Source organism: Oreochromis niloticus, linkage group LG7, assembly GCF_001858045.2.
Source record: "Oreochromis niloticus isolate F11D_XX linkage group LG7, O_niloticus_UMD_NMBU, whole genome shotgun sequence".
NCBI classification, from domain to species: Eukaryota; Metazoa; Chordata; class Actinopteri; order Cichliformes; family Cichlidae; genus Oreochromis; species Oreochromis niloticus.
The window spans coordinates 15,892,603-15,919,036 of NC_031972.2; the positions used below are offsets into that span (position 1 = coordinate 15,892,603).

Below are 26,434 nucleotides of genomic sequence, written 5' to 3' on the forward strand. Positions count from 1 at the left end.
TGTGATAGATGCTAGCTCATTGGCAAGCCACCTGTTTACAGCTACATGATGGAGCCCAAAAGATGGAAAAATACATAGCAGTTCATCAAGGCCTCATAATAGCCACATATAACATCAAAATATATGTTTTAAAAATGTCCCTTTATTAGCACAGAGATGTATCCTGTTTATTAAAAGAACTCAAACCCAGTGGCTGAAAAAGAATATCTTAACTCTTTACCCCTCAATAGCCTGTTAGAAGCAACCCTGTTTTGAATTGATTGGTTCATGCCATATTTCAGCCTGCCTATAGAACAACATGATTGGATGTGCATCAGAAATTACTGAGGATGGTCTCTGTTCATGCAGGTACCCTAGGGAAATCCATTTAGTCTAATGGTCATTGAACTGCATCTTTATTGATATTTACTAAGGCGTCAAAACTTGCTATTAATGATGCAGGGTAGATCATCTTAATGGGGAAAAGAGTTAAAGAAATATCTAAAAAAAAAATGTGTATATTTGTGTAGGTCTGAACTTTATTTTTCATTCTGTCCTGCCTCATTCGAGGTTGGAAAATACAGAGTAACTATAAATCTGTTTATAAAAGAAATCATCGTTACCTCGCCACGGTGGTTAAATGCCACCCTCTCATCGTGGCAACAGCGTGAATTTAATGCTAACATTAGCTACATGGGAGAAAATCTTGATGTCAGACACTGTGGTGATGCAAGACTTCAGACTTCCATCAGTGCAGAATTCAGAGGTGTCTACGCCGTGTGTCATATCTGATGCCGTTTCTTCCCCAGGCCCTCAAGCTGAAGACCATAGTGAGAGGCGATGCGCCGACTAGCCTCGTCACCACAGGCTTGTGCAGAAAAGAGGTGAGGCGCACATCTTTAAAGCATCTCACCACCTTGATCTTAATACTTGAAAGAACCTTTGAATTTTTTTGCCGTAACAAAACAACTTCATGTTTGAAAAGCACTTAATGAAACTGGGGGGGGTTGGCGTATCTCTCTTGGGAGCTAAATGTAATTTATGATTTATTTGTAGTCCTATCAATCCAAGTGAATATTAATCCTATTGTGCGCTGTATCAATATGTGTGTTCCAGCCATGGGAGTCCCAGTTGTTCTGCAGCACATTCCCCTATGATATCGTGTGTGCTGACTCCTGGGGTCAGTCGGTGCTGGTTGCCACAGACGCAGCAGGGGTCATGCTGCTCGATGGTGAGGTCACTCTAATCAATACGCCCTGTGCCATCTAAATTAAAGCACCCATGCATAATTGTTCAATACTCAGCAGAATGTCGAGAGCAGCAGCTAACATGATGATGGTAATGATGTTGTCCCTGTTTCAGGCCCTGATCCAGCAGGGTTAGGCATTGGTGAGTGACACAATCAATATTTTCTTATTTAAAGGCTCTTTCTTTTTTTTAATCCCTACTTGGGGTGGGGATTTTTCTTTTTAATTTGAATCTTTCTTTAATCATGTGATTTGTGTCTTGTCTTTCAGAGCCACAGAGCCTTCCCCCAGTGCACGTGTTTGACAGAACCATGGTGGTGAAGCAGATGCATGTTCTCGAGCCTCAGGACCTGCTTATCACCCGCACTGACAAAGGTAGGCTTAGACCACCGGGAGGATACTGCTAAGCACTGCCTCCCTGCACATCAGAGATCTCCTGTCATCCTTTGAAATCCTCTTTTTGACTCACAGCACTATTTGCGGCAGATTGTCTTTATTTTTGTTCTTTTTATTCGCCTTACATTTTATCTGTCTTTTCCTATGTGCGTTAGTGTGTACACGCTCACCCTTTCCACCTCCACTGGTCCGGTGAAAACATCGATCCATCGCCGAGATCTTAGGAAGCTGACCTACACAGAACCAGTCCCTAAAGGGGTTCTGTGTGCATGTGTATACAAAAGAGTGTCTGTTTGACTGAAGAACCACATAGACTGTGAGAGCACAGGGGGGTTATAAAGTACTAAGAGATATCCAGACAGGCAGACGGATAAAATTAAACACAGAGGGTGACTAAGATTTAAAAAACACACAAGTAGTTTAACCGAGAAGTGGCTGTGTACTAACAAACAGCAGTTGGACTTGTCTGATGTTTGCTTTAACTGTGAAAGAATGTAAATGGTTGATCTGCAGATGATTAGCAAGTAGGGATCGTCCAGGTTTGATAGTCATTATGCGATGGCAGGCATTTGTCACGACTGTGTGTGGGCCTTGATGAAGCTTCTGCGAGTGCGCCAGCTTTAAGAAGCCTTCTAGTAATCCTCCTGCAATACCACGCCATTGCCTGGCCGTGGGAGGATGCTAAATAAGAGCTAGCAAATTGAGGGTAGCCTTTGTGCAGAAAAAACAGAAGAGCTTTTTGTTTTGTTTCCAGGAAAGGATGCTCGGCTTTATGTGTTCAGACTCAGCACGATCAAGAAAGGCCTGGAGGAGAGGCAACTCATCAGGGGCAAGTGCGACAGCCGGGAAAACAAACTGGAGAAAACGAAAGGTAACGCACAAGATCTGCAAGAATATGCACACAGTTGCACAGAATGCAAACCAATCCTCACAGTGAAAAAGGTAAATACACTTATGCAAGATAGAAAAATCTGCTTGAATTTGACTGAAGTTGAAAGCATCAGATAGTTCCCCATCTGAACACTTGTGATAAATTTTTCCCCCTGTTAATACCTTTAGGTTTATTTGAGGATAATATGAGACTACAAGATTGCTCTTTTTGTCAGCATCCTTCAACAGCAGCTCAAGGGAGGAAAGCAAAAGGGAATTTAGAAGTTTAGAAGAAATCGAGTTGATTTTAACACAACCCAGTATCACAGCAAAAACACGCTGGTCCACTGCATGGATGTCACACTTTGCCTCTCGTAAGTGTGAAATGGACATGCATGCTTAAATTCAAGCCATCATGAAAATAAATGTAAAAACATTTAAATAGACATTTCCAAGACATTTAATTGTTGACACATATCAGCTACCTAGCTCAATCATTTCTGGCATAAAAGAAGCCTGAAATGTACTCCATACATTCCTTGGTCATTGGCTTTAAATCTATTATTTCCCCCTGCTGGTAATGGAACTTTAGCATGTGGTGGACTAGTGTGTCTATTACCCCTTAAGGCGCTTTAAATTGTAAGGTCAAGACGCTAAAATAACACAAGAGAAAATCCCAACATTTAGGCAACCCGCTATAAGCAAGCATTCGGCAACAGTGGGAAGGAAAAACTTCCTTTTAACAGGAAGAAACCTCCGGCAGAACCAGGTTCAGTTGGGAGTGAGGGGAGGGAGACAGGAAAAAAGGCATACTGTGGAAAAGAGCTAATTTGATGATGATAAGCCTAACCCTCATACATTCAGATCAACGTTAAAACCTATTTTAAGACAGATTGGATCGACTGATAGCATCTCCCCAATGCTCCTGTATGTATAAACAGGAGATAAAGAAGTTCCTACTTGGGAACCGACTTCTCCACTGGCCTCTGGCAGGTGTTGCCAACTATCACACTGCGATGGGTGCGCCCATTGTAGCTCCAGAGCTACGGTCACCCCATAAATGTGGAAGAATGTGGTGGCTTCAGCAACCAGCACAGCTTGAAGTAAAAAAGTAATCTAATTAGCATCTGTAAAGACATAAACTTCTGCAAATTAACATAGTTGATCGTTTTGCTATCAATTGCATGAATGTGGAAATGAAAGAGAGATTCAGTCAGCTGCTTTAGGGACAACATTAGGGGAGGAGTCAGAGAGAAACTCTGGGTTTGTTAAAGAAAACCTGCCAGCGAGCAGAGTCTGTGAATAGACCAGGGATTAAGGAGTCCTCATCTCAGGGTTAGCAAACTCTGTTTTCTGGAACAGGCCTGTGCTCATCATATTAGGCGCAGCCAAAGCCACAGTGCTGGCCTGAGATGGCCATATGAAGAAATCCATGCCAAGCTGACAACAGCTCAACGCAAGTAGAAAAACTTGGAAAACAAGCTTTTCGAGCAGATTGAAACCTGAGTTTTTGGCTTACAGACATAAATAATGTCTTTGAGCTGTAAATATTGTACATCTGTATCGAAAAATGTACAAATGTTCCTAAAGAAGTAAACATCTACATTTCTGACCTGTTGAAGGATTATCTGAATATGTTTATGAGGCTGTTTACAAGGTTAACAAGTATCTAATCAATTCTGAAGTGCAACCTTAATGAATCTCCTTTTTACAGGGTACACACAAATACACACACAGTGTTATATCCACTGGTGTCATGCCAGCTGTCTGAGCGGCATGCATTGATCTGCGGGACGATGCCAGGGAACGGCACCTGCAGCAGCAAACATCCATTATAGTTTCCATCTCTTTGTCAGCCTCCCCTCTCATCTTCTTTGTCCTAGGTTGCCATTTGTACTCTATTAACACCCACCACGGCTCAGAGCTGAGGATAGTAGCAGCCATCAGGAACAAACTCCTCCTCATCACCAGGAAACATCCGCGTTTCAGCGCCGTCGCCACAGGAGCGGATTCTCCAGTGGAGGAGTTTCAGTACATACGGGTAAATCAAAGTCCATATGAGCAAAGAGAAGATGGAAAAAACAGCATATGAATCAAGCATGTACATTGTATTCAATACCCAAATGGTAATGGGGGCTAAAAAAAGAGTCTAATTATCTATCAAACAGAAGAGGGTGAAAGAAGAAGGAAGACAGGAGTGTAAAAGTAAAGAGTGCTAATGTTAACCACGTGTACCACGCTCCCATTAGGAGATCTGTCTGTGCGACCCGCCGGTGGTGATGTCGCTGGTGGACGGTCCAACCGGGGAAAATGATAATATGATTTGTGTGGCCTACAAACATCAATTTGACCTGATCAATGAGAGCACTGGAGATGCCTACCGGCTGCATCACGCAGAGGCCAACAGGGTGAGGCACACACACAGACACAGACACATATTAGCGACTTTCTCTTTGCTTTCTTGCATTTCTATGTGATGTTTATTGAAGCCAAACAGGACTGAAACCTTTAGTTAGCGGCTTTATTTACCTGCTGATTACCATCCTGCTTTGGTGAATCAACACATTGTCATTCACAGCCACCAGCTGGGGAGGCGAGAGAAGGGAGAAATGGATGAGCAGGCTGTAGGATGAACAGCTGCCTTAATAAAGCATCTCATTCTGCTTTCTATTTAGAGAAAAGTAAATCTGTAGCTGACATGCAGTGTATCTTCTGTATTGCCCTAAGGGTACTGACCTGACATTATTTGTTAAAAACAGTGTCTCCTATTTGACCTTTCGCCTCTGAACCGTCTTTGATTTCACTAAACTGACTTCTTTGTGCCTGCAGGTAAATTTTGTAGCGGCCATTGATGTGTATGAAGACGGGGAGGCAGGTCTGCTGTTGTGTTACAACTGTGAGTGCCCCTCCCTACCGTCCCTCTCTTGACTCCAACCATTTCAGATGTTGTGTAATGTCGGCTATCTGCCTCTACTGTCAAAGCCTTTTCCTCTGCTACTGGAATAAAAATCATTGCACGGAGACGGCTCCAGAATATTAAGAGTCAGGGAGCTTTTTTTCCCTCTGCTTCAGCTGTATAAAAGGACAAACAGCTGTCTGCCCTCTTCGAGTCACAATAAAAGGCTGCTGTCGATCGTGGTGTAACATAAATACCTTTAACCTGAATCCTGTGTGTCTTTTGCAGATATTTGTTACTATAAGAAAGTTTGTCCGTTTAACGGCTCCACACCGATGATCCAGTCCAACACCTCGGATTTCCACTTCAGCTGGAACCAGATGCCCAATGCTATCGGTAGGTTGCCACGGCAACAGTTCTCGGGGCCCCACCCTACCTATTGCCGCTGGCCTGGCCGAGCTTCGTGTCACTATGGAAACATCATGTGTAATCACAAGCGTTCGACAGGCCTAAGTGATTACTTGTGCGTGTGTGCGCACATGTGTGTGTGTTTCTGTGTACATTTTATTATTAACGCAGAAGGTGATGAAAAAGGAAAAAAGCTGGCACTGCTCATAACAAAATGCTGCCCCTCTGGCCTCCTGTGCATCCGTAATGTGTCCTGCTTTAATATGCACATACACACTAAAGCCAACAGTGCAGAGTAATAACACAAATGTATTAAAACACGGGAGATCTTCAATTTAAAATCAGTTCACACCACTGGCATAAAAATTTGATTTTCATAATTAAAATAAAAAGCAATCACACCCTTTTGATATAGTATGTTGGATCAAAATCTATAATTTTCTGTGTACATAATTTCATCAATTTTGACAAGATCTCCATCATCACTGACTCAAGACGATGCCACAGACCATGACAGAGCCTCCGCCGTGTTTTATAGATCAGCGGTCCCCCACCTTTTTTGCACCACGGACAGGTTTATGCCCGACACTATTTTCACAGACCGGCCTTTAAGGTGTCGCGGATAAATACAACAAAATAAAACCAGTACCGCCAAAAAGAAGAAGATTTATTCATAACACACGGGAAAAGACCCAGGGAAACCGAGTTAATGATAAAAAATAACGATAAAAACCGATAAAAACCCTGAAAACCATAAATTTCACCTGAGCCTCAACTCTCGCGGCCCGGTACCAAACGACTCACGGACCAGTACCGGTCCGTGACCCGGGGGTTGGGGACCGCTGTTATAGATAGATGGCTGTAGTCACACACTTTTGCACCTCTCTCCTGACCTCCTCCATATTTTAAATTTGAATTCAACACTCTGTGACCTGCTGTCACTGATTTTCAGTCAGTTCTTGTATAATTTGGTATACTTCAGCCTTTTCTCCCTGCTTCCTTTCCTTAAGAATGGCTTCTTGACAGCCATCTTCCTGCTCAGACCGTTTCTGGTGAGACTTGCTGAACAATAGATGGATTTGCTGGATTTTTATTTCCTATTACTTAATGACATTGCTTCCATATCAGATAGTCTTCCATGTCTGTTGTGTTCTCCACTTGTCTGGATATCAAATTGAATCATCTCTTTGTCGCAAATTACAGAAAGTCTGTCTCATTGGAGACAAAACTATAAAGAATTAGGGACCACCACTGAGGCACCTATAGTACAAGCTGGGCATTTCTGCATATATATTTAGCCAATAATCTAATAGTAATAATTCTTAGTGAAACTAATAACTACAAATTTGAAGTATTAAGAAAGATCAACATTGCTTCCCTTTGATGAAATACTTTTTCTTATGCTCCTGGTGTCTTTGCAGTTTGTGCATTTCCTTACATCCTGGCCTTCACCACGGACTCCATTGAGATTCGACTAGTGGTCAATGGCAATCTTGTGTACACAGCAGTGGTCCCGGAGCTGCAGCTGGCTGCCTCACGGGTCTGTATAAATGACAACATATCATACCCACTGAACAAGAATCCTCAAGTTTGTGAATTTAGTTTTAGTGTCAGGCTTCACTCTGTTGTAGAAGAAGATGTCTCTCATTTCAATCCGTCTTTATTATCCCTGTGGGAAATAAGGCTGGTAATCTGCATGGCTGCAAAAGCAATAATACAACTATGATTTATACACACCGATAATTGCAAACAGAACAGTGCGCCTGAGATCAAATGATTCATTCTCATTCTTTGTTCTTTCTTTTTCACCTCCTGCTTCAAACCTTTCTGTTTTCCTGCCTTCTCGGCACGTCCATCATTTCCCTCTCATTTCCCTCTCTGCTTGCATCTGCTTTTTCCACCCACAGTCAGACATCTATTTCGTTTCATCGGCTCCAGTGAGCTCAGCCTCCAACTGCAGTTCGAGAGACACCAGTTCCCAGAGTTCCCCACAGACGCCTACCGGCTATGAGATGCCCATGTTCCCCTCGCCGCTTGGCGATGGTAAGACCCACGCAGGATGTTTGACTTTTGGAGTCTCTCTTAGCTTCAAGCTCCACAACATTTGCGAACGTTAGTTCAGGTTAATAACGTGCAGTTTTCTGTGACAGTAAGTTTTTCTTTAATCACTTCTGCCATCATCTTGTTTTTATGAGAAACATTATAATGTCCTCATTGCTGGGTATTTAGAGTAGCAGTAGACGAATAACTATCCTGTCAACAACCTTTTAAACCTACAAAAAATTTTACCTACAAATGTGGTTACTTTTATTTATTACCGACCTTCTTGCTTACAATTATTTCAGAAAAAAGTCATTCATTCAACAAATTTTATGCTTAAAAAATTACTTTTGTGGCACTTAAACATGAGGTAGAAAGTTGCCTTTGTTTAATTATCTTTTTTACCGACCCAAGACCGGTACAAAAATGTTGCCTGTTGGTGTGTTCAAGGACCTACTCATCATCTGAAACTTTGCTTTAGATGAACTTTGCTTACCTATATTGTAGGGCAGGGGTGGAATGTCAAAAACTTATTTTACATTGTGAACCAAGTACATCCCACTTTGATCTTAAGTGGGCCGGACAGAAACCCTTTCTGTAAATAACTTTAACTACACATTTAATCCCTGGGATAGTTTATAAGAAAAAATATAAGAAAAAATCTCAGTTTTTCTATATGATATAGAAATGTTGCTGTTGTTGCTGTATTTACTTTGGTGTAGTATACCCATGGGGGAGGTCTTTATCATGCTCCAAAACTTATGAAAATATAGTTAAAACTCCAAAATTTATGCCTTTTTATTCCTTCACATTTTTAAAATTGCCCAGTGGGTCAGATTGGAGTCTGTGTCTAATTCTGGCCCCCAGGCCTTATGTTTGATACCTCTGTTGTAAGAAACATTAGACAGATAAGCACAGTGAATATTGCAGAATATGCCTTCTTTTAAAAAAAGACCAACACTTACAAATTGTTATTCTGCCTTGTAACCCTCTGTGACTCCTCTTTGTCATTTTTATTGTTTATTTTTCTAAGATTTATTTTTTAAGATTTCAAGATTTGAGAGACTGTGTATAAAAATGCTGTAATTCCTGAAGAGGTAATGCAATATTTTGTTAGATCTCTTGAACTGAAACTGAAGGTCTGCACTTCAGTCACATCTTGATTGTCCAACATGGTGATGTATACAGGGAAAATTACAAAACTGTCCAAATACTTCCAGATCTAGCTGTAAATCATATTTATTCTACTAAAGTTTCACTCCTTATTTTCACAATGGTTGTCCACCACACTCTCCAATGTTTCTGTCTCAGACCTGACAGTTTGAGAATCCCTTTTTGTTTTAGGGTTGTCACCAGGCAGTGAACTCTTGAATTTTGGAGGATCCTTGAACACACCATTTTTCAAAACAGGCATCCACATGGCCTCCTGTTCATCGATATGATGCCAAAAGATCAAGGAGACAAACTTTTCACTGAGATATGACGTTCCTTACACAACTTACAAGCATCATATGAGTTTTATACCCATATGTAGTATGAGGTGTATGAAAAAAAGCTTGTGCCTTAGCTAAATGTGATTTGTAGTTGAAGGACGAGAACATTTGAAAGCATCATTGTGATCTTTTCAATTGTGAATAGCACGCACACTCTCCCAGACATCTTTCACTGTATGTTTGATCATTTAATACACACACCCCCACCAGCACCACCACCTCCCCATCCTGCTGTTCCTGGTCTCTTCCAGATTAATACAGCTTGTACAAGATTGTCATTCCCTGTCTGTCAGCTGACTGATGGACAGTGCAGTCCAGCTGTTAAAGACACACAAAGGTGTCCATGTAAGTCTGAACTGCAGGGAAGAGCGAGACTTAAGAAGAAGAAATAAAAAGGTTGTGTTCCTGCTGCCGCTGCACCATCCAGGCAGTCTTTTCCTGAGGGAAGTGGGTATTTACAGGTTCCATTAAGGCTAACGGGGAGGAAGGTCTGGCTGTTGCTGCTGCAATTAGTCAAGTGCAGGATTTCTGCTTATTTATATCATTTTTATTAAAGGAAATCTCTTTTTTTTCTGATTCAACTGGCCGTGCAAATAATTCTGCATTACTGGAAGATGTAGACATAATAGAGAACCTACTATGTATGTGTGTGGGTGTGTGCGTGTGCTCCTAAATGTATGTTACTGTGTGTGTTCAGTTTGTGTAACCCTCTTCTTCATCCCTGGTTCAGATTCTATACGGATCCCCTATGGTACCAAGCTTTCCCTGTACATGTCTAAGGATGCTGAAGGTACTTTAGGATTCTCCCACAACTTGTCCTCTGTCCATAAAAACACTCATAACGCTGCCCTACTAACATGCACGTGCACCCAGAGTGTATCACCCCTGTCTGCTCCGAAGCGGCATGTTGACTTGAACGTTGGTTGAATGTTAAGTGAACATTATGTCTTCCCCACCCCCACCCACCCCCCTTTCTGTCTGACGACTAATTAAAGCATTAGTGTGAGGGGAGAATGAGAAGGGAGAAAGGAAGGTGCTAGAGCTCAAAGTACAAAAGTGAGGCAGAGGTGATGAAGATAAAGAGTTATGAAATTACTGGGAAGGGGGGGAGGAAGAATAGGTATGCAGGGAGTGTGAGCAGAAAGGGAGGGGTTATGGAGGCTGGGAGGGGGGGGGTGAAAAAAGGAGCAAGAAAAGGGAAAGAGGGAAGGAGAAGACACGTCTGCTGCAGCATGATTTACAGATTGCACTGTCGCCATGGAGACTTTTGTCAGCCCTCTTTTTCGATCCAAAGTAGTCCAAACAGCGGTGCTACAGTCTGATGGTGGGTAGGCGGTCGGGCGGGGTGTTTGGAGGGTGGGGGGGGTGGAGAAAGGTGGAAGGGTGCTGACAAAAATCCCATCCTCTTAACTGCCTGTGCGCCTGCCGTATCTGCTCCTTGGGAAGGTTTTCATCTGACGTAATCACATCAGTGATGCGAGCAAGATGTCACTGATGTGGCTGCTAGCCACCATCCACCTCCACTGGCTTAAAGACGCCACATTGTTCTGGTGAATTTGACTCCATTTAGTACTAAAAACATCCCTGACAACTATTTATTTGATTTTGGATTTTTTTTGCCAGTGTGCTGGAGCGTGACACTTCCCCTGGTCCAGAAACGCATGTGGAATATATTGATCTCTGCAACTATATATTCCAAATACTTGCATGCCTTGCCGCATTTTTGGCTATTTCCTTTTGCTGTCGGACGACACAACGGCAAGTGAGAGCTGATCTGTAACAGCACTAACACAGTGTACCTGTCAAGCATCAGCAGTGACCCTTTGTTTCTCACAGTGGCTCTTTAACTCTCCTCTCACCCGCTGACATTTCAGATGAGACAGACCCTTTTTTTTTTCTTTTTTTTTTGCAGCATAGTCTCCGCCTCGATTCACTCTCATTCACTATCACCAGCCTACCTCACCGGAGCAGTGTGCAGTTTCTGAACTCCAACACTGCTCCCAAGTGGAATGGCTGGGCACTGCCAGTGGGCATACTGCAGCTTTGCGGGCAGATTGTGTCACTTGAAAACTTCCAAGCATCCATTCAATGCATCTCGAGCAGACTATGTAGTCTCTGTTGAATAATAGATGGCCTGCTATAAATGTCTACTGAACAGTTACATTAGCTCGCTGTTGTAAGGAAGATTAATTTTAAGACTGCGTGCTGTTTCAATAAATAGCACTATAAATCACTTTAAAGTGGCTTCATTTAAATGTGGACGTTTGATTCTGTTGTATCAGCATTCATAGAGTCCTAATTATATACAGAATTAATATTACAGCTGACTGTTTTGCAACACATGCCACAAGACTTTAGATGTTTTACTGCGCTACGAAAATACAAAAGTTAAAGACTTGATCAAGCTGTGTCACCTTTGCTTTTTCAGGTTTTGTAAGCTTCTGCTTTTGCAGTCATTATCTGGTTTTTACTGGTCCTTACTGGTGCATTCAAAGACTTTTATTTCCAGTGAAATAAAATTATTTCTCATTATACCTTTACAACGTTTTCGTGAGTTGGAGTGGCTGGCACATAGAATGTGCACACCTCATGTGTGCAATGTTAATAAGCTGAATCTTTGCGAGTCCCTGAATGCACCAGAAAGGCGGAAATATGCCTCTAGAGTTGATATACAAGATAGATGCCAATATTTACATGTCTGAAGCCAGTCCCTGGTTATTTCAAGTGTGTTTAGCATAAAGATTACAAATGTGCGTCTCGTGAAACGGGGTTAGCTGCTTTAGTCTCAGAGGTAAGAGTATGTTTCAAAATACCCAACAACAGAATTTCAGGCGAGAGTTTTGGAGTATTCTAAAGCTGCACTGAAAATGCCTGCAGATGATATGTATGTGAGTGTGATGTATTGTAAATTTAGTTCAAGTTAATATATAGTACTGTGGAAAAGGCTTGAGCCATCCCTCATTTCTTTATATTTTACTCAGAAATGGGAACTAGGTCCAGTGATATATTGAAATGTGCAAATATGCAGAGAAATACAGTAGTTAAAAAGCAACAACAGAGTTTGTACAATTAAAACAATCCTGAAAGTCAGTATTTGGTATGACCTTGTTTCTTCTGAAATCTTTTAGGCACCCGATGGAGTATCAAAATTTGACTATGCTTTTCTGCATTCATTATTCCATCAGTTTTTTAAAAAAAAACCTGCAGCACCACTGGTTGAAATGCAGCCCCAAATCATGACAGACCCCCGCAATGTATTACAGATAGCTGTAGACACTCACTGTCCTGAACAACTTCTTTTGTCTTCCACTTGTCCAGTGTGCTCAGATGTTTAAAGAACTACATGCATACCATGATGAAATATGCCAAGGTTTGAGTCAAGTAGAAATAAAGAAAGACAATCGGGTCCTGAGAAGCAAACTACTAAGAAATGTGGGATGCTTCAAAATCTTTGCACAGTACTGTATGAGAGGTAGAAATTTGGAAACCACTAATGTAGTCACATGTTTTACCACCTGGGTTTTTGTACAGATTTTCAAAAAAGATCAAGAGCACAGGCAGCTCTTTCCCTCTGTTTCTCATCTTTACGTTAAGCTAAGCTAAGCAGTAGCTTCCCAGTGGTAACTTATGCAGCCAAATAGTCAAAAATAAAGTATTTAGTTCTCATTGCACTGCCATGCAAAAGTGTTGAAATATTGACAAAAATAAAAGGTTCAATCACTAGTTGTAAAATCTGAAAACATATGGTATGTTTTTGAATTTCTCTAAAGAACTAAAGCCAAGCCTTCTTTCTTTTATGTTTTCATTTTGTGCGCTCTCATGTCATCTACCACAATTGTTCTTCCTCACTGCTACCTCTTCCTCTGGGTTTCTTCCTCCCAGGTGAAGCGGCATGCAAGCACATTTTTAAGATCCCTCTGTGTAACTTGGTGGGCCGCAGCATCGAAAGACCCCTGAAGTCCCCTCTGGTCAACAAGGTGCTGACGACACCAGCCCCCACCATGGTGGCCCCAGCTCCCCTCATCTCTGCAACACACTCGCTTTCCTTATCCCGCATGGAGATCAAAGAAATAGCCAGTCGCACACGGAAGGAGCTGCTTGGTAAACTGGAAAATGATTTTACGCCATATAGGAAATTTAAGTTGTTTTTATGGAACTAGTAACCACTGGTGCAGCTTTGGATTATCCCTCACATATCTGCTCCTGCCTGGTACGGCTACATTTGAGCTTACTAGCAACAGCAAAGCTACATGACGAGATTACAGTCAGTCAAAAACACATACAGAGATTCCTTTATTTTTAGTTAGATCTAGTTGCCGTCTCTATGTTTTATTCTAAAATCTTCCTCAAAAAAGCTAATTCCACAAACACATTTTGGTTTTGCAAGAACAGCTATATAGAATTTCAATAGACTCCTCCTGTTCATGTGAATCTTTTATCTGTTTATTTATTCATTTCTGGTTGTGTTATTTCAGTTATTACATTATATGTGCTATCTTCGATGTCTAAGGCAGGACAGGCAGCCATTGCCCAACTCCCTGTGAATGGTACCCATGGTCATTGATCAGTAGCTGTTGATCAATGATCAAGAAAGTGACCTCACAGCCTCCCAGTGAAAAGGCTACCTCCAGATAAACAGAATCAACTTTCTGGGAGACATCACTGTACTAATTCTAAAATCTTTGAAGTACTCTGCATTATTGGTCTCAGATGATATTGCAGTTTAGTGGCTCAGCCACAGTAGAGTAAAGATACGATAGAGACTATATCTCCTTGCAACTACTAAAAATTGGTGGTTGCCCAGTGAGTCCATTGAATATTTTGAAATTTAGCAGCCGATTACAAGTAGTTGCACTGACCAACTGGTAACCCAGAGGTTAAGAATGCAACACCCACAACCTGTAGTTGACCACTTTTGATCACAGAGTGATTGCAAAGGTTCCCTGGACACAGGTTGTAATCAGTGTGAGTCAGTCTGGACACATCATCTACGTGTGTGTTTTTAATAGCAGACTTGCCTCAACTGGTTTCCAGCTGGTTGTATTCTGGTTATATTCCTATATAAAAGCACCTGTGTCATTTTGCAGTTAAATTGCTGGATTCTGAATGTAAATGGTTAATGTGAATTTCTGTTAAATGTTACATTTCTGTGTATGTAGTTGTCAACACATTTGTGACTTTCAACGATTTACAGTTAATCATATTATCACAATTAGATTGCATACAGTCTCCAAGCTGACCTTATTCAGTCACAAACTGATAGCAGACTGACTTAGACTTATTGCTGTTTTCTGACCATCTTGATGCACCAAAGTTGCTTTGAAGACGTCAACTGTGGTCAAAAGCAACACTCAAAACCACAGAGATCACACAGTTGCATTCATTTTGGTTGTGCGGCATCTCTAACTACTGTTTTCTCCAGTGTGACTGTAGCATTAGAGACTATATCTGAGATATGAAATCACCACATGGCTTTAGACATTTGGCTTTGTAGGAGAAGATCCCAAACAATGTGTTTGAAGTAGATCTGTTTTGAGTTTTTTTTTTTAAACATAGGCAAAAAGCAAACGCATGAGAGAAACTGAGAGTTTTCCACATTAAAGAGTAATAAGTCATAAATCAGTAGTTTGACATTTGGGAAATGTGCTTATTGGCCTTCCTGTTGTGTGAGGAGATTCATCCCACTGTTATATGGTACTTTTACACTAAATGTAAACTTACAGCAACATTAGCTTAACATATGGAGAACATTTACTCTTTTGCCTAAAGAGGCCATTTCTATCCGTCCCCACCTTCAAATACTTTCATATTTCATATTCATATACTTTGGATTTATTAAACTGAAAAGTCGTTAAAAAAATTAAATGAAGTCCAAGAAAATTACTACTTTTGGTTTGAAATCATCTGGCATCTGTTATATTATAGTACTATGCATTTTTGACAGGTTAAACAAAACACACTATGGGGATTCTAGTGCTTGAAGGCTATGACGCTCATGTTAAGTTAAGCTACCAATTGTATTTCATTTTTAAATCACAGATATAAATGGGATATTGACCATCCCGGTCTCAGCAGGAAGGCAAAAAAAAGCATATTTCTGAGGTTTCCAATGCATTTCCATTTTCTGTTGTCTCCTACCAACAAAGGCTTGACAGAGGAACCGAGTGGGAAATCAGACAGTGGATCGGTGAAACAGAGAAAGATGAGCAAAAAGAACACAGAGGACGAGCCCAAAGTTCGAGCGCTGACGTCCACAAACAGCGACAGGTGACACATCTGAACAGCAGCTGCACGTTTGATGGTTGCTTCATGCTAGCTTGAGCTTGAGACATGAGTCTTTCTGTGCACAACAGGCTAGCCTCACAGTCCAGCGAAGTGGATCAGGATGTCCAGCTGCACTGTTCGTCCAGTTCGGAGGCGGAGCCAGAGAAGGCGGTGCTGCAGCCAGAGAGCCCGCCTCTCACCAGTGCGTTCTCCCTCTCCACATCCTTCGAAGAAGATGTCTTGGACCTAAAGTGAAGACAATCCCATTGTGCACTTCTCTGCCCGCCCACTTCTGTACTGTCACCTTTACTCTGTTGTTTTGGTTGGTCTCCTTTTTTTTTTGTTTTTTGTTTTTTTTCTGTTGTTGAGCTCTGATACCTTGGCGCTTTTTTCCTACATACCCTGGGATTCTGGGCCCCCGTTCAGCGGACGAGATGGGTGCAGTGGAGGTTTGAAGTCATGTCTGTGTGCGTGTGTGACTTTTTTCATGAGCAGTACCCCCCCCCTCAGTCGCCGTGTGTCGGCTGCTTGTGTCGGCTGCTTGTGTCGCCCGCAGCAGATAACCCAAAGAGGTTGCCTAAGATGCCATGGTGCATTCAGACTTCTGCAAGAGCTTTGAGATGCCGGTTTGATCCAAAACCACAAACTGAATGTAAATCTGTGCACCAAGGCATGAGAAAACTCTCTGCATTCTCAACTCCCTCTGACGTTGCAAGAGCTTATGTGTTGTATATTATGTGATTATTTCCGATCCACTTTCAAGTATTGTATGATATGCATATGTGTACATCTGTTTATACACAAAAGTGCACACATGCAGGCGTATATGCCTGTCTGGCTTGTGATGCATATTTATAGATATATTATAAAAATCAATTTTATTCCCATATTTAGTAAAAGTATGATTTTTGATTTTATGCTCTCTGCACATTTTCGCCCATATTGTTCTCCGTATCCGTCGTAAACAGGTTAGACAGACCTGGAAGAAGTCTCCCACAAGTGCCGTTTGCCACTGTCCTCCATTCAAGTAGACGTCCAACAGCCACCAGATTTTGGTGTGTGTCAGTAGCAGCCGTGATTGTAGTCCATGTTCGATTACAGTGGTAACCAACGACTGCAATCAGCTCGGGTGATTTCACTTGCTGGCGGCAAAATCTCAAAGGCACATGCACAAATAATTTTATCCCATAACAAAGACCTGACCTTAAATTTGCACGACTTGCAAGTGTTGTGTTTTTTGCAGCAAAGAAATCGCTTCTTTGGAAACAGTGCGGTCTGTAACATGATACCAAATTCCGAACAAAGTAAAGAAACAACAAGCTGAGACAAGAAAAAAAAAGTACAGGAGTATCTTTAACAAGATGGTGGTTAGATGGATAGAGGAGGGACGATAAAAACAAAACCAAAAGTGTGAATTACTTTTACTTTGTCTTTTTCTGTATGTGGAATGTAAAGCAGGACAATTTGAACTTAGTAATATAAGAAAAAGTATTTTATTTTGTAGAGTAAAATGTGCACTTAGTTAAAAAGTAGTTTTATCTTTAGGAAAAATTTGATTTTTACTGAACTAAAATTAAAGCCTAAATGAAACTAAGAATTTTAAAAGTGCAAAACATAACATCTCTTTTTAAAAAAAAAACTAAATGTATTTATGTATAATTGGAAAGCCTAACCCTGTTAGGGATTCAGCTCTTAATGGAGCTAGCGCTGTTTAAATCACTGGGTCTAATTTGGAACTTCAAGGCCCAGAAGCCCTGCTGATTTTCACCCCGAGGTCCAGAAATACACTGATTTACAGCTGGGACACCTGGAGTTACGAGTTAGGGGATAACTCACTGCAGCACACACTTAAATTCACAGTTTATATATCATTTCCTTACTAAGTGTAGAGGTTTATGATCAGATTGCTAATTGGCTGCCCATCTGGAAAATCTTTTGTTATTGTCATACAGATAAAAATCCAGTCCATAAATTTGGAGGGCTCAAAAGAGACTGATAAGTCTCTAATGGTATATATACTCTAAAAACAATCCTACATTTCATTAAACCATCTCGACCTTTTAAATGTTTCCTCGTTTTATACTCCACACATTCAGATTAAAGACTAAAGCAATCCATTAAAAATAAAACCACTAATGCTCGGTTACTGTAGAGTTGACAACAGGGAAACATCAGTATCTACATTGGCTCTTATTATTACATCAGTCTGGGAATGCCAAACAGCTAAGGATGCACCACATCAGCTAAAGGGTGACATTCCACATGATTAAACCCAGCTTGAGCACCTATGGGCATTAGAGCAATCATAAAAGTAATTCTGAGAGCAGAGACTTGGTAAGTGAGAGTCCATGGTTTTAAAAAAGGTCAAACATGGTCAAACAAACTTTGTGTAATTACTGTCACAGCCAGAGGAGGGAGACAAAACTTAACCACCACAGGTTCAACATGGGAAACATCCCCAGCTGTACCATCCACCCCACTTCTGATGTAAATGCACCTCCAACACTAATAACCTTTATCAGGGTAACTTTATCTAGAAGAAGTTTCATACAGAATCTCACAATCCTTTCTAACATGAAGGGTCAACTACACTTCTCATTTAATATTAGTAAGAACCCACTTTATAACACATAATTACGCACTGAAAAGGTTAAATGGTGCTTTGTGTCAATGTAAAAACTAATCAAAGTGACAGTAATACAAAGGGAAATGTTTGGCAAAGGTGACTAGCCTGATGTAGGTGTTAGAGCATCTCTGTGTGCTTGTTTCACATCATAGCAGCCTTCAGATCGAGCATGAGCCTCCTCTTTTCTCATTTTTCACACCTTTGCTCTGTTCTCCTGCCTGCCTCTGTGTGAATCCCTCTAACAGCATAACGTGAATCAGAAAAAGGAAAAGGGGGTAGAAGAAGAAGAAGAAAGAGGAGGAAAAGGAGGAGGAAGAAAGAGGGATTTTTACTCTTCTTTAGTGTCTGAATGAGGGTGGATGACTCGGGGAATGCTGCTTCTCCCGCTTTGCATTGTTACGAATCCTTCTGTATTTTTGTCAAGTCTTTAGTTTCTACCTCCCCTTGGCATTTTCACTGTTTTTGTTTGTTTTGGTTGGTATTTTAGTTTGTTTTTGGGGTTTTTTGTATTTGAATCTATATTTACTGTTTAGACTGTTGCTGAACCTCTCTGTGATATCAAAATGACAGAAAATTGACAAAAAAAACACCAAGTGTCTTAAAATATTGTATCGCCATCGTTTTTAATGCCAAGTAATACTTGTAAATGTTTGTGTATCAAATGTGGCCTCAAAGGAAACTGAACTATATTATTATTAATATTAATATTATTTGAGCAGTTATTTTAAACAAGTGCTGTAGACCACTGCTGTGAAAGTAGTTGATTTTGTTCATTGATATGTAATAAATATTTATGAAATTTCTGTTGGGTGGTTTCTTTGGCTTACACACAACACACACGTACATACATACATACATGCATGCATAGATAGATATAGATATAGATATTTAAACAGGCTGAAAGCAATGTAAGTCATGTTAAGGTTTAATGTCAACATACATTTCTGCTTTAACCCTCTTTTCTGTAGCTGACTGAGTCATAGGTCTGGGGTTGTTTATTCTTGAGTTGTTTAAATGGAGCATTTCTTTCTGTTTGGATTTTTCACCCAGCTATAATCTGATTATGATGTTCAATGTAAATGTTTACGTTTGTAGTACATTGCGAAGTACACACAACTGCCAAAGCCCAGCAGAACACCGATACTAGCATCACACTGCCTTTTACTCACTTGCCCTTTTCAACGCCTATCACTGCTGCCATCTCTTCCCCAAGTGAAAAGCATATGACGTGGCCAATGCTGCTTTCTGTTGCTTCGTCAGCCCTTGTGGTATTGGGGCTCAGCACAGACACTCTGACCAGACCCAAAATCAACAGGATGGGATGCATTATGCATTCAGACACCTTTCTACTACAGCCTACATAGAGTTTTTGTTTGTCATACATATGCAACACTTTACTAGATACACCTGTTCAGCTGGTGTAGCAACTCCTCAATGCATTCAAGTTGACCTGCTGAAGTTCAAATTGAGCATTAGAATGGGAATGACATGACTCCTGGTGCTGGTCTGTTCTCAGTATTTTAGAAACTGCTGATTTAGTGGGATTTTTCTGCACAACCAGTTCTAGGGTTTGCAGAGAAATGTCGGAAAAAGAGAAAATATCCAGTAAGCAGCAGTTTTCTGTGCAATAACGGCTGATGTTAGAGGTCAGAGGAGAATGGCCAGACAGCATGGAGATGATAGGAAGGCAACAGTAACTCATACCAAGGTATGCAGAAGAGCATTTCTAAATGCACACCATGTTGAAGATGGGCAACAGCATCAGAAGCCCAGACTGAGTGCCACACCTGTCAGCAAAGAACAAGAAACCGACGCCACAGTTCACACAGGATCAGCAAAATTGGATAATAGGAGAATAGAAAAACATTCCCTGGTCTCATAAGTCTTACATTTCTGCTGCATCATTCGGATGATAAGGTCAGAATTTGATCTAAACGGCATGTAAGCTGGATCCTGCTTTCTGTCAACAGTTCAAGCTGCTGCTAGTAGTGTAATGGTTTGGTGAATATTTTCTTGGCACACTAACAACTGAGCATTGTTTAAAAACCATCCCTTTATAACCACAGGGTACCCATCTTCTGATGGCTGATTCCAACAGGAGAGCATGCCATGTCATAAAGGGGAGATTCATATCATGGAGTCGCATCTGACAAATCTGCAGCAGCTGTGTGGTACCGTCACACCCACACAGACCAAAATCTCTGCATTTTTTTGGTTATGTCTACAATGAATCTGAGAGAAAAAAACACAAAAGACTAGCAGGAAAACGCTATGAAAGAACACAAAACAGAAGTGCTTCTGGGGAGACATTAATGTGACAGAACAGCTGCAGAAGCGACAGAAACCAAAACATGCGAAGGACTGAGTAGAGACATGATTGAAAGAAGAATGCAATTCATCTGTGAGGCAGAAAAAGATGAAAGGTAATTGTATTTTAATCACATAGTTCATGTAATACTGCAGATAGATGTTTGCTATTAGCCGTTTACTGTTAGCTTGTCCATTCCGCAGCTGGTCCGTCACATTATTGTCTCCCCAAAATCCTTTTTTTTGTGAGCGATGTTTTTTCTCCTTCCGTTGTGTTTTATTTAACTTCCGTTGTGTTTTGTGTGCTTTTACACTATTTTTGCATTTGCTGGCATTTTCTGAAGTTACTGTGCATTTGACCTTTCAGACCCACATGTTGCTTATGTTGACATTAATATTTAAATCAGTTTAATCAACTGAAATAAGACACAGGACAGTGGAACATCATAGTTAGCCAAGTTTAGATTCTGTGGTGTTAGAAGAGTGTTAGATAATTATTTAGCTGGTGTGAACTATTATTTTAATAACTCTAATAGGTGCCTATGTACTGTTACTACACAAACAAATTTAAAAGTCAAAGATTTAAAGATGCCATTTTGTTGACAAGTGAGAGCTGAAAACATCTGACTGAGAAGTGCTCTGTGTGTGTCCACAAGGTGGGGGTAAATATTTAGGTAGCTTTAGTAAAATGACCAGTTTGTTTTTCAATCCACTGGTTGAAGTCAGAACTAACCCTCACTTTCTCTCCCACAGGAGAGCCTGCACTTCTCAAACTTTTGTCAGAGTTTTCCTCCAATCCAGAAGTAAAAAAACAAAAAAACAAAAATACAGCATGAACAGGAAACAAAAAACATTTAACTTCACACTGATCTTATTACAGTGAAAAGTGTAGGTAGGAGGTCAAGAACCACAATTCCTTTTACCCTCGAGGGCTGGGGGGGCACGTTGAGACTATGACAACACTGACGCATGCAAGGATACAGACACACCCCTGTCACCGGCGTGTCAGCTTTATGTTTCAACCAGATTACACATATTGTTAATGCCGTTATTAAAAGCCAAGGATTTTCCCCGTCCTCCCACCTTGTCAGTCATTTTGTTTAAATCACAAAAACACCTGAGCTCTGTAAGTTCGAGCTTAGTCACAATCACTGGGTTGGAAAATCACTGGAAACGAGATTACATCATCTGAGAATTGGGCAAAAAGTTTCACGCCAGAGTGAGAAAAGCCAAATCAAGCGTAATCACTGATGGAAAAACATTTTATGTTGGCGCACAAACTTTAATTTTTGTCAGTGTGGAAGCATGGCTGGGCACCTTCTATAAATATTTCTATACGGCCTTCCAGGACCTCCCTCCTGCCCTCAGGGTGGGAAAAAAAGGAAAAATGAGCACAGCATAGCAGGTCTTACATAACAATCAAAGGAATGCTGGAACTCTGCCGGTGCCTTTTGGATCATCTCACGCTCGCACATAAAGTGGGGCCCCCTATCCCCAGAACATACCAATTCTGCAGCACAAGGCTGTCTAAAAGAACAACTCATTTAGCACAAAGTGAAGGTAGAGGCTGGGTGTGCTTAGATGTGCATAGTTTTTATTGTCTACAAGTTTACTTTTCAAAAACATTAAATTGAATAAATTACAAAACTCACCGAGTGCCTTCACAGATACATTTACACACAATTATACGCTAGAAAATCCCTCAGAAGGTTGTTGCAAGGCGTGTACTCGGAAGTACACGCCCTGTTTCTCACACACACAAAGAGCATCAAGTGTATTTCAACATATCAATCATCATACCAGGATCCATCATGCTGTTGTTGAACAGACACACGCACATGCATCCATCCACAAGGAAACAAAAGCATGGGGTGGCATGACAATACATGAATAGTGGTCTACGGTTTGTGTAAACACAAGAGATCAGTGGCCAAAGTGGAGCACAGAGGTGGAAAATTTTCCCAGGTTGTTTGAGTTCTATCTCTGCAGCCTGTCCATGAGTTAGGTCTAAGTTTCCTGGCTTTAAAAAAAGAAAAGAAAAGAAAAGAAAAGAAAAGAAAAAGGGAGCAACAACCTTGATTTGCATCTACTGCACGTGATGTCAGCTTCAGATATCTTTATAAGACACTGTTATATTTCAAACTTTGCCAAAAAGAAGAAAAAAAAATACTGATAGTCAATCTCAAAACCCAGCACTGGTGTTATCGGAGACCTTGTATTGCACTTCCACTTGTCTTTACAGGAAGTGCATCAGGAATCTTTCTCCCACTACTTTCTGACACAGGTCACACATATTGAGCCGTCTTGAGTCCCAGATCACAGCCGTTAGTTCAGTCCCTTGTTCCTGGATTTATTTTGTTTTTGATTTATTTATTTTTTTAGGCGTATGATTTGACTGCCATCAGGATCTGCACAGCCATGGACACACAGGGAATCTGAGCAACAGTGTAGGCCACGGACCGTGTCGGTGCTTGCAGGGCCAGCAGGTAGGCAACGCTGTGCAGCACACGGCAGATGAAGAAGACGAGGAAGTGAAGCCGTGCCACCCAGAGCGAAGGTCCGGTCATGGAATAGATGGCGCCCAAGAAGAGAAAAGGGAGGATGTTCTCCATGTCGTTAATATGAGCTCTGAAATGAAAGACAGCAGTCAGCACGCGAAGGCTGACACACAACTGTTTTCCACAGTTGTGTGACTCAGCTACCTATGATGCAGTAAAGTGGCTACATCACATGAGTGACTATGATTTGGGGTAATGATTTCCTGGAAATGTATATTCAGGATGACTAAAAGAATATGCATTTAACCCACACTAGCACATCTCAAACCAAAGCAAGGGCTCTGTGACCTTCTCTAATCAGCTACACCACTTTCCTGTTTCCCCTCCACCCACTTGGAACAGCTTTTTAAACAATATTGTTCTCGGACACTTGCCATCATAGCCCCTTTTTGCCCAGAAAACAAACAAAAAGGGCACATAAAAGAAATGATTAAGCTTGGATATGGGAATACGTCTTGCTGCAGCCATTTACAGTTATTAATGGAAGTTTGAAATGTTTTTTCCCCCTGGTGCAGAGTTGATTCCCACCACAAGCTCTCAGGAAAAAAAAAAAAGCCATTTCAGGACAGACAGAGGGGAAAGTTTTACTAGTAAGAAAAACATCTGCTCTCCCCTGTCTCAGATCATATTCTGACAAGTTTAAACAAATCTATCGCACACAGTCCTGCAGGCTACTGAAACATCAGTGGAGGAGTAGCCTACAAGTTCTAAGAAATAAATGGAAATAAATCTACACTTTATCAGGTATCTGTGCAGGAGAAAACTTGCGGCACGTCATTCATATTCTATAGAAAATTTTTCATTTTATGATGCAAGGGTATTTTACTCGACTACTTCAATGCTGTGCGCATTTAAAATCTACCTGGGTAGAACTAGTTTTCATGCAGTGTATTGAATTTCTTTTTCAATCAAAAAGTAAAAGCTATGCACTCAACTGTAAGATGACTCAAAAGCGCGTAAAATATGAAAAATCAATACTTGCCATAAGCAGCAAACACAAGGGAGTTTGTTTTGGGGGTTTTTTTTTGTTTTGTTTTGTTTTTTATCCAATCCAAAACTCCCCCTCCCCCTAAACACAAGCAGTATAGTCTTACAAAATACCCCCGTCTGCACGCTCACCTCCGACATCTTTCCACATATGGATCCTCTCTGTGATACTGTAAACCTCCGTGTCTCAGCGCGTCCTCGGGGTTGGCAAAAGCCTTTCAGGGAAGAAACGAAAAAAATAAAAAACTTTCCACCAGAGAACAATCAGGAAGAAGAAAAGCTTACACAGGATTTACGTTCAAGCTGCATCTAAAGGAGCTCACTCACCTTTTTACGCAGTCTCATTTGTCCCGTTATGACCGCTATTACGTACATCTTTAACACCAGCAGCACGCCGTAGAAAACAAAGCAGGAGAAAACCGAGTTTCTTAACATGACTGCTGTAATCCACGCAGAGCTGCAGCGAGAGCCGGGGAGAAAAAACACTTAAAGGAGAACTCTGAGATTGCAGCGTGCTGCTGAAATAAAAGGGAGAGTGAGAGTGAGAATGAGGGCAGGCCGTTTTGTAGCAGTGCCTCCACCCACTCACGGTAATGATGAAAGCACTCTCATCCATGCACAACTTCTGTGAATTCCAAAATTGCTTCCCAGAGGCTACACTTAACATGTGGTGGAGGGGCGTTTTGTTCTTCTGCTTGGAAACAGGTAGCAAATTTAAATCATTCAAATGGAGCCTGAGAGTTTTCTCCTTCCGTTATCTTGGAGGATAAATATCAAAATGTGACATGTTCAGCTTTGATTTGTACCTTTTTTTCCCCCAGAATTTAGAGCAGGTTTGCAACTATTCAGAGGGTCAGAGGTTTGATCCCCAGCTCCTTGCAGTCTGTATGTATGTTGAAGTGTCCTTGGGCAAGACACCCAACCCTAAGTCCCTCCTGATGTGTGTGCATGAATGTGTGAGTCTAAAAACTGTCTGTGATAGCAGGTTGCGGTGTGACGATGGAAAAAAAATAAAGGGGGGGGGAATCCAACTTATTCGTTCTCACAGAAGATTAGACAATAGACGTGTGGCCCAACTTGGGGTATGAGTACGAGTTAGCCAATATAACGAGAAGCCTCGCAGCACTGTGGTTCAATTCAACTCCATTTTATTCATATAACACCAAATTCAATTCAATTCAATTCAATTCAATTTTATTTATATAGCGCCAAATCACAACAAAAGTCGCCTCAAAGCGCTTTATATTGTACAGTAGATAGCATATGACCCCCTATGAGCAAGCACTTTGGCGACAGTGGGAAGGAAAAACTCCCTTTTAACAGGAAGAAACCTCCAGCAGAACCAGGCTCAGGGAGGGGTGGCCATCTGCTGCGACCGGTTGGGGTGAAAGAAGGAAAACAGGATGAAAGACATGCTGTGGAAGAGAGACAGAGATTAATAACAGATATGATTCGATGCAGAGAGGTCTATTAACACAGTGTGTGTAAATCACAACCTCCAGCAAAACGAGGCTCAGGGACGGGCGGCTATCTGTCGCAAATGGTTGGGGATGAGAGGAGTGGAGACAGTGATGTAAAAATCGCTTTGCAGCAAGAAGGTTTTAATCCTGAACCTGTTCAAAGACCTGCTTTTCAGGTTAAATGGTGTTTCTATAGCAGCTGTGGAGGTAAACATGCGGGCCATCCACGGTGTATCCGATATCTCACCCAGTGTGTGGGATAGGCTGCCATGAACTCGGTGCGGGCATGAGGCAGCTGAATCAACGGTAAAGGAAGCTTCACGCGTCAAATACATGAATGTTTTTGAAACAGTGTAACTCTACTGCCACTGGGTGAATGTCTGAACCTAGCTGTATACATCACAGTGCTGTCAGAGGCTTAAAATGGAATTCCACTTGCACCAAACTGTACAATTATAATTACTGTAACGTCATTAGACGAAACACTGACGAAGTTTTTTGAGTAAGAAATTTGATACTTTTAGTCAGAGTTAATGCTCTGTAATTTATCCAGTGGATGAAATGCTGCAGCTGTTTCTTAGATGAAAACAATGGTCAGATTTTGAAATTTCTTGTGGCTATTTTCTTTTTAAACATTGGCTACACTTGGACAAACATACCATTTTTGCCACTTGTATTAAATTTTGAAAGATTGTTTAAGATATTTGCTGCACTTGATTCTAATCTACATGGTTCACGTGTTGCCTCACTCTTTTCTACCTGCCCTTAAACTTTGAAAAATTACTTGTTACTTATGTTGAGACAGTTTGTCCTTGTGCTCTGAGAGCTTTGCAGGGACAATGGGAGGATTTGATTGGTGCACCGGCTTGATTTCCCTCAGGTGTGGATAACGAGTGGGTGGAT

General features: G+C 41.2%; 2 protein-coding genes across 7 annotated transcripts in view; one reads left to right on the forward strand and one right to left on the reverse strand.

Moving 5' to 3' along the window:
* The window catches only part of garnl3 (GTPase activating Rap/RanGAP domain like 3), a 79,874-nt gene extending 61,726 nt beyond the window's left edge, over positions 1-18,148 (forward strand). For 4 of the 6 annotated variants that reach the window (XM_005454546.4, XM_005454544.4, XM_005454545.4 and 1 more), the window contains 15 exons: positions 789-863; positions 1,096-1,210; positions 1,342-1,368; positions 1,497-1,601; positions 2,377-2,493; positions 4,376-4,533; positions 4,742-4,900; positions 5,322-5,388; positions 5,677-5,784; positions 7,218-7,336; positions 7,704-7,839; positions 10,060-10,119; positions 13,212-13,430; positions 15,476-15,596; positions 15,683-18,148. In XM_005454546.4, the coding sequence (XP_005454603.1) occupies positions 789-863; positions 1,096-1,210; positions 1,342-1,368; positions 1,497-1,601; positions 2,377-2,493; positions 4,376-4,533; positions 4,742-4,900; positions 5,322-5,388; positions 5,677-5,784; positions 7,218-7,336; positions 7,704-7,839; positions 10,060-10,119; positions 13,212-13,430; positions 15,476-15,596; positions 15,683-15,848 (1,752 nt within the window). In that variant the 3' untranslated portion in view covers positions 15,849-18,148. The remainder of the gene's footprint in view (positions 1-788; positions 864-1,095; positions 1,211-1,341; positions 1,369-1,496; positions 1,602-2,376; positions 2,494-4,375; positions 4,534-4,741; positions 4,901-5,321; positions 5,389-5,676; positions 5,785-7,217; positions 7,337-7,703; positions 7,840-10,059; positions 10,120-13,211; positions 13,431-15,475; positions 15,597-15,682) is intronic. The other 2 variants (XM_013274068.3, XM_005454548.4) reach the window with 1 other exon arrangement.
* A 3,950-nt stretch (positions 18,149-22,098) lies between these two features.
* Positions 22,099-24,637, reverse strand: ptges (prostaglandin E synthase). Its single transcript, XM_003449602.5, has 3 exons — positions 24,399-24,637; positions 24,204-24,286; positions 22,099-23,154 (listed from the first exon to the last, which is right to left on the reverse strand). The coding sequence occupies exons 1-3, from the start codon at positions 24,504-24,506 to the stop codon at positions 22,905-22,907; spliced, it is 441 nt and encodes a 146-aa protein (XP_003449650.1). The 5' UTR covers positions 24,507-24,637; the 3' UTR covers positions 22,099-22,904.
* Between the last annotated feature and the right edge of the window lie 1,797 nt (positions 24,638-26,434).

Excerpts from the sequence above, each read along its gene's own strand:
- ptges (XM_003449602.5), bottom strand. The coding sequence starts at position 24,506 with ATGTTAAGAAACTCGGTTTTCTCCTGCTTTGTTTTCTACGGCGTGCTG. Across the intron at positions 24,287-24,398 it reads AAATGAGACTGCGTAAAAAG|GCTTTTGCCAACCCCGAGGA; the intron begins GTGAGTGAGCTC and ends CTTCCCTGAAAG. Across the intron at positions 23,155-24,203 it reads TATGTGGAAAGATGTCGGAG|AGCTCATATTAACGACATGG; the intron begins GTGAGCGTGCAG and ends CTTTCATTTCAG.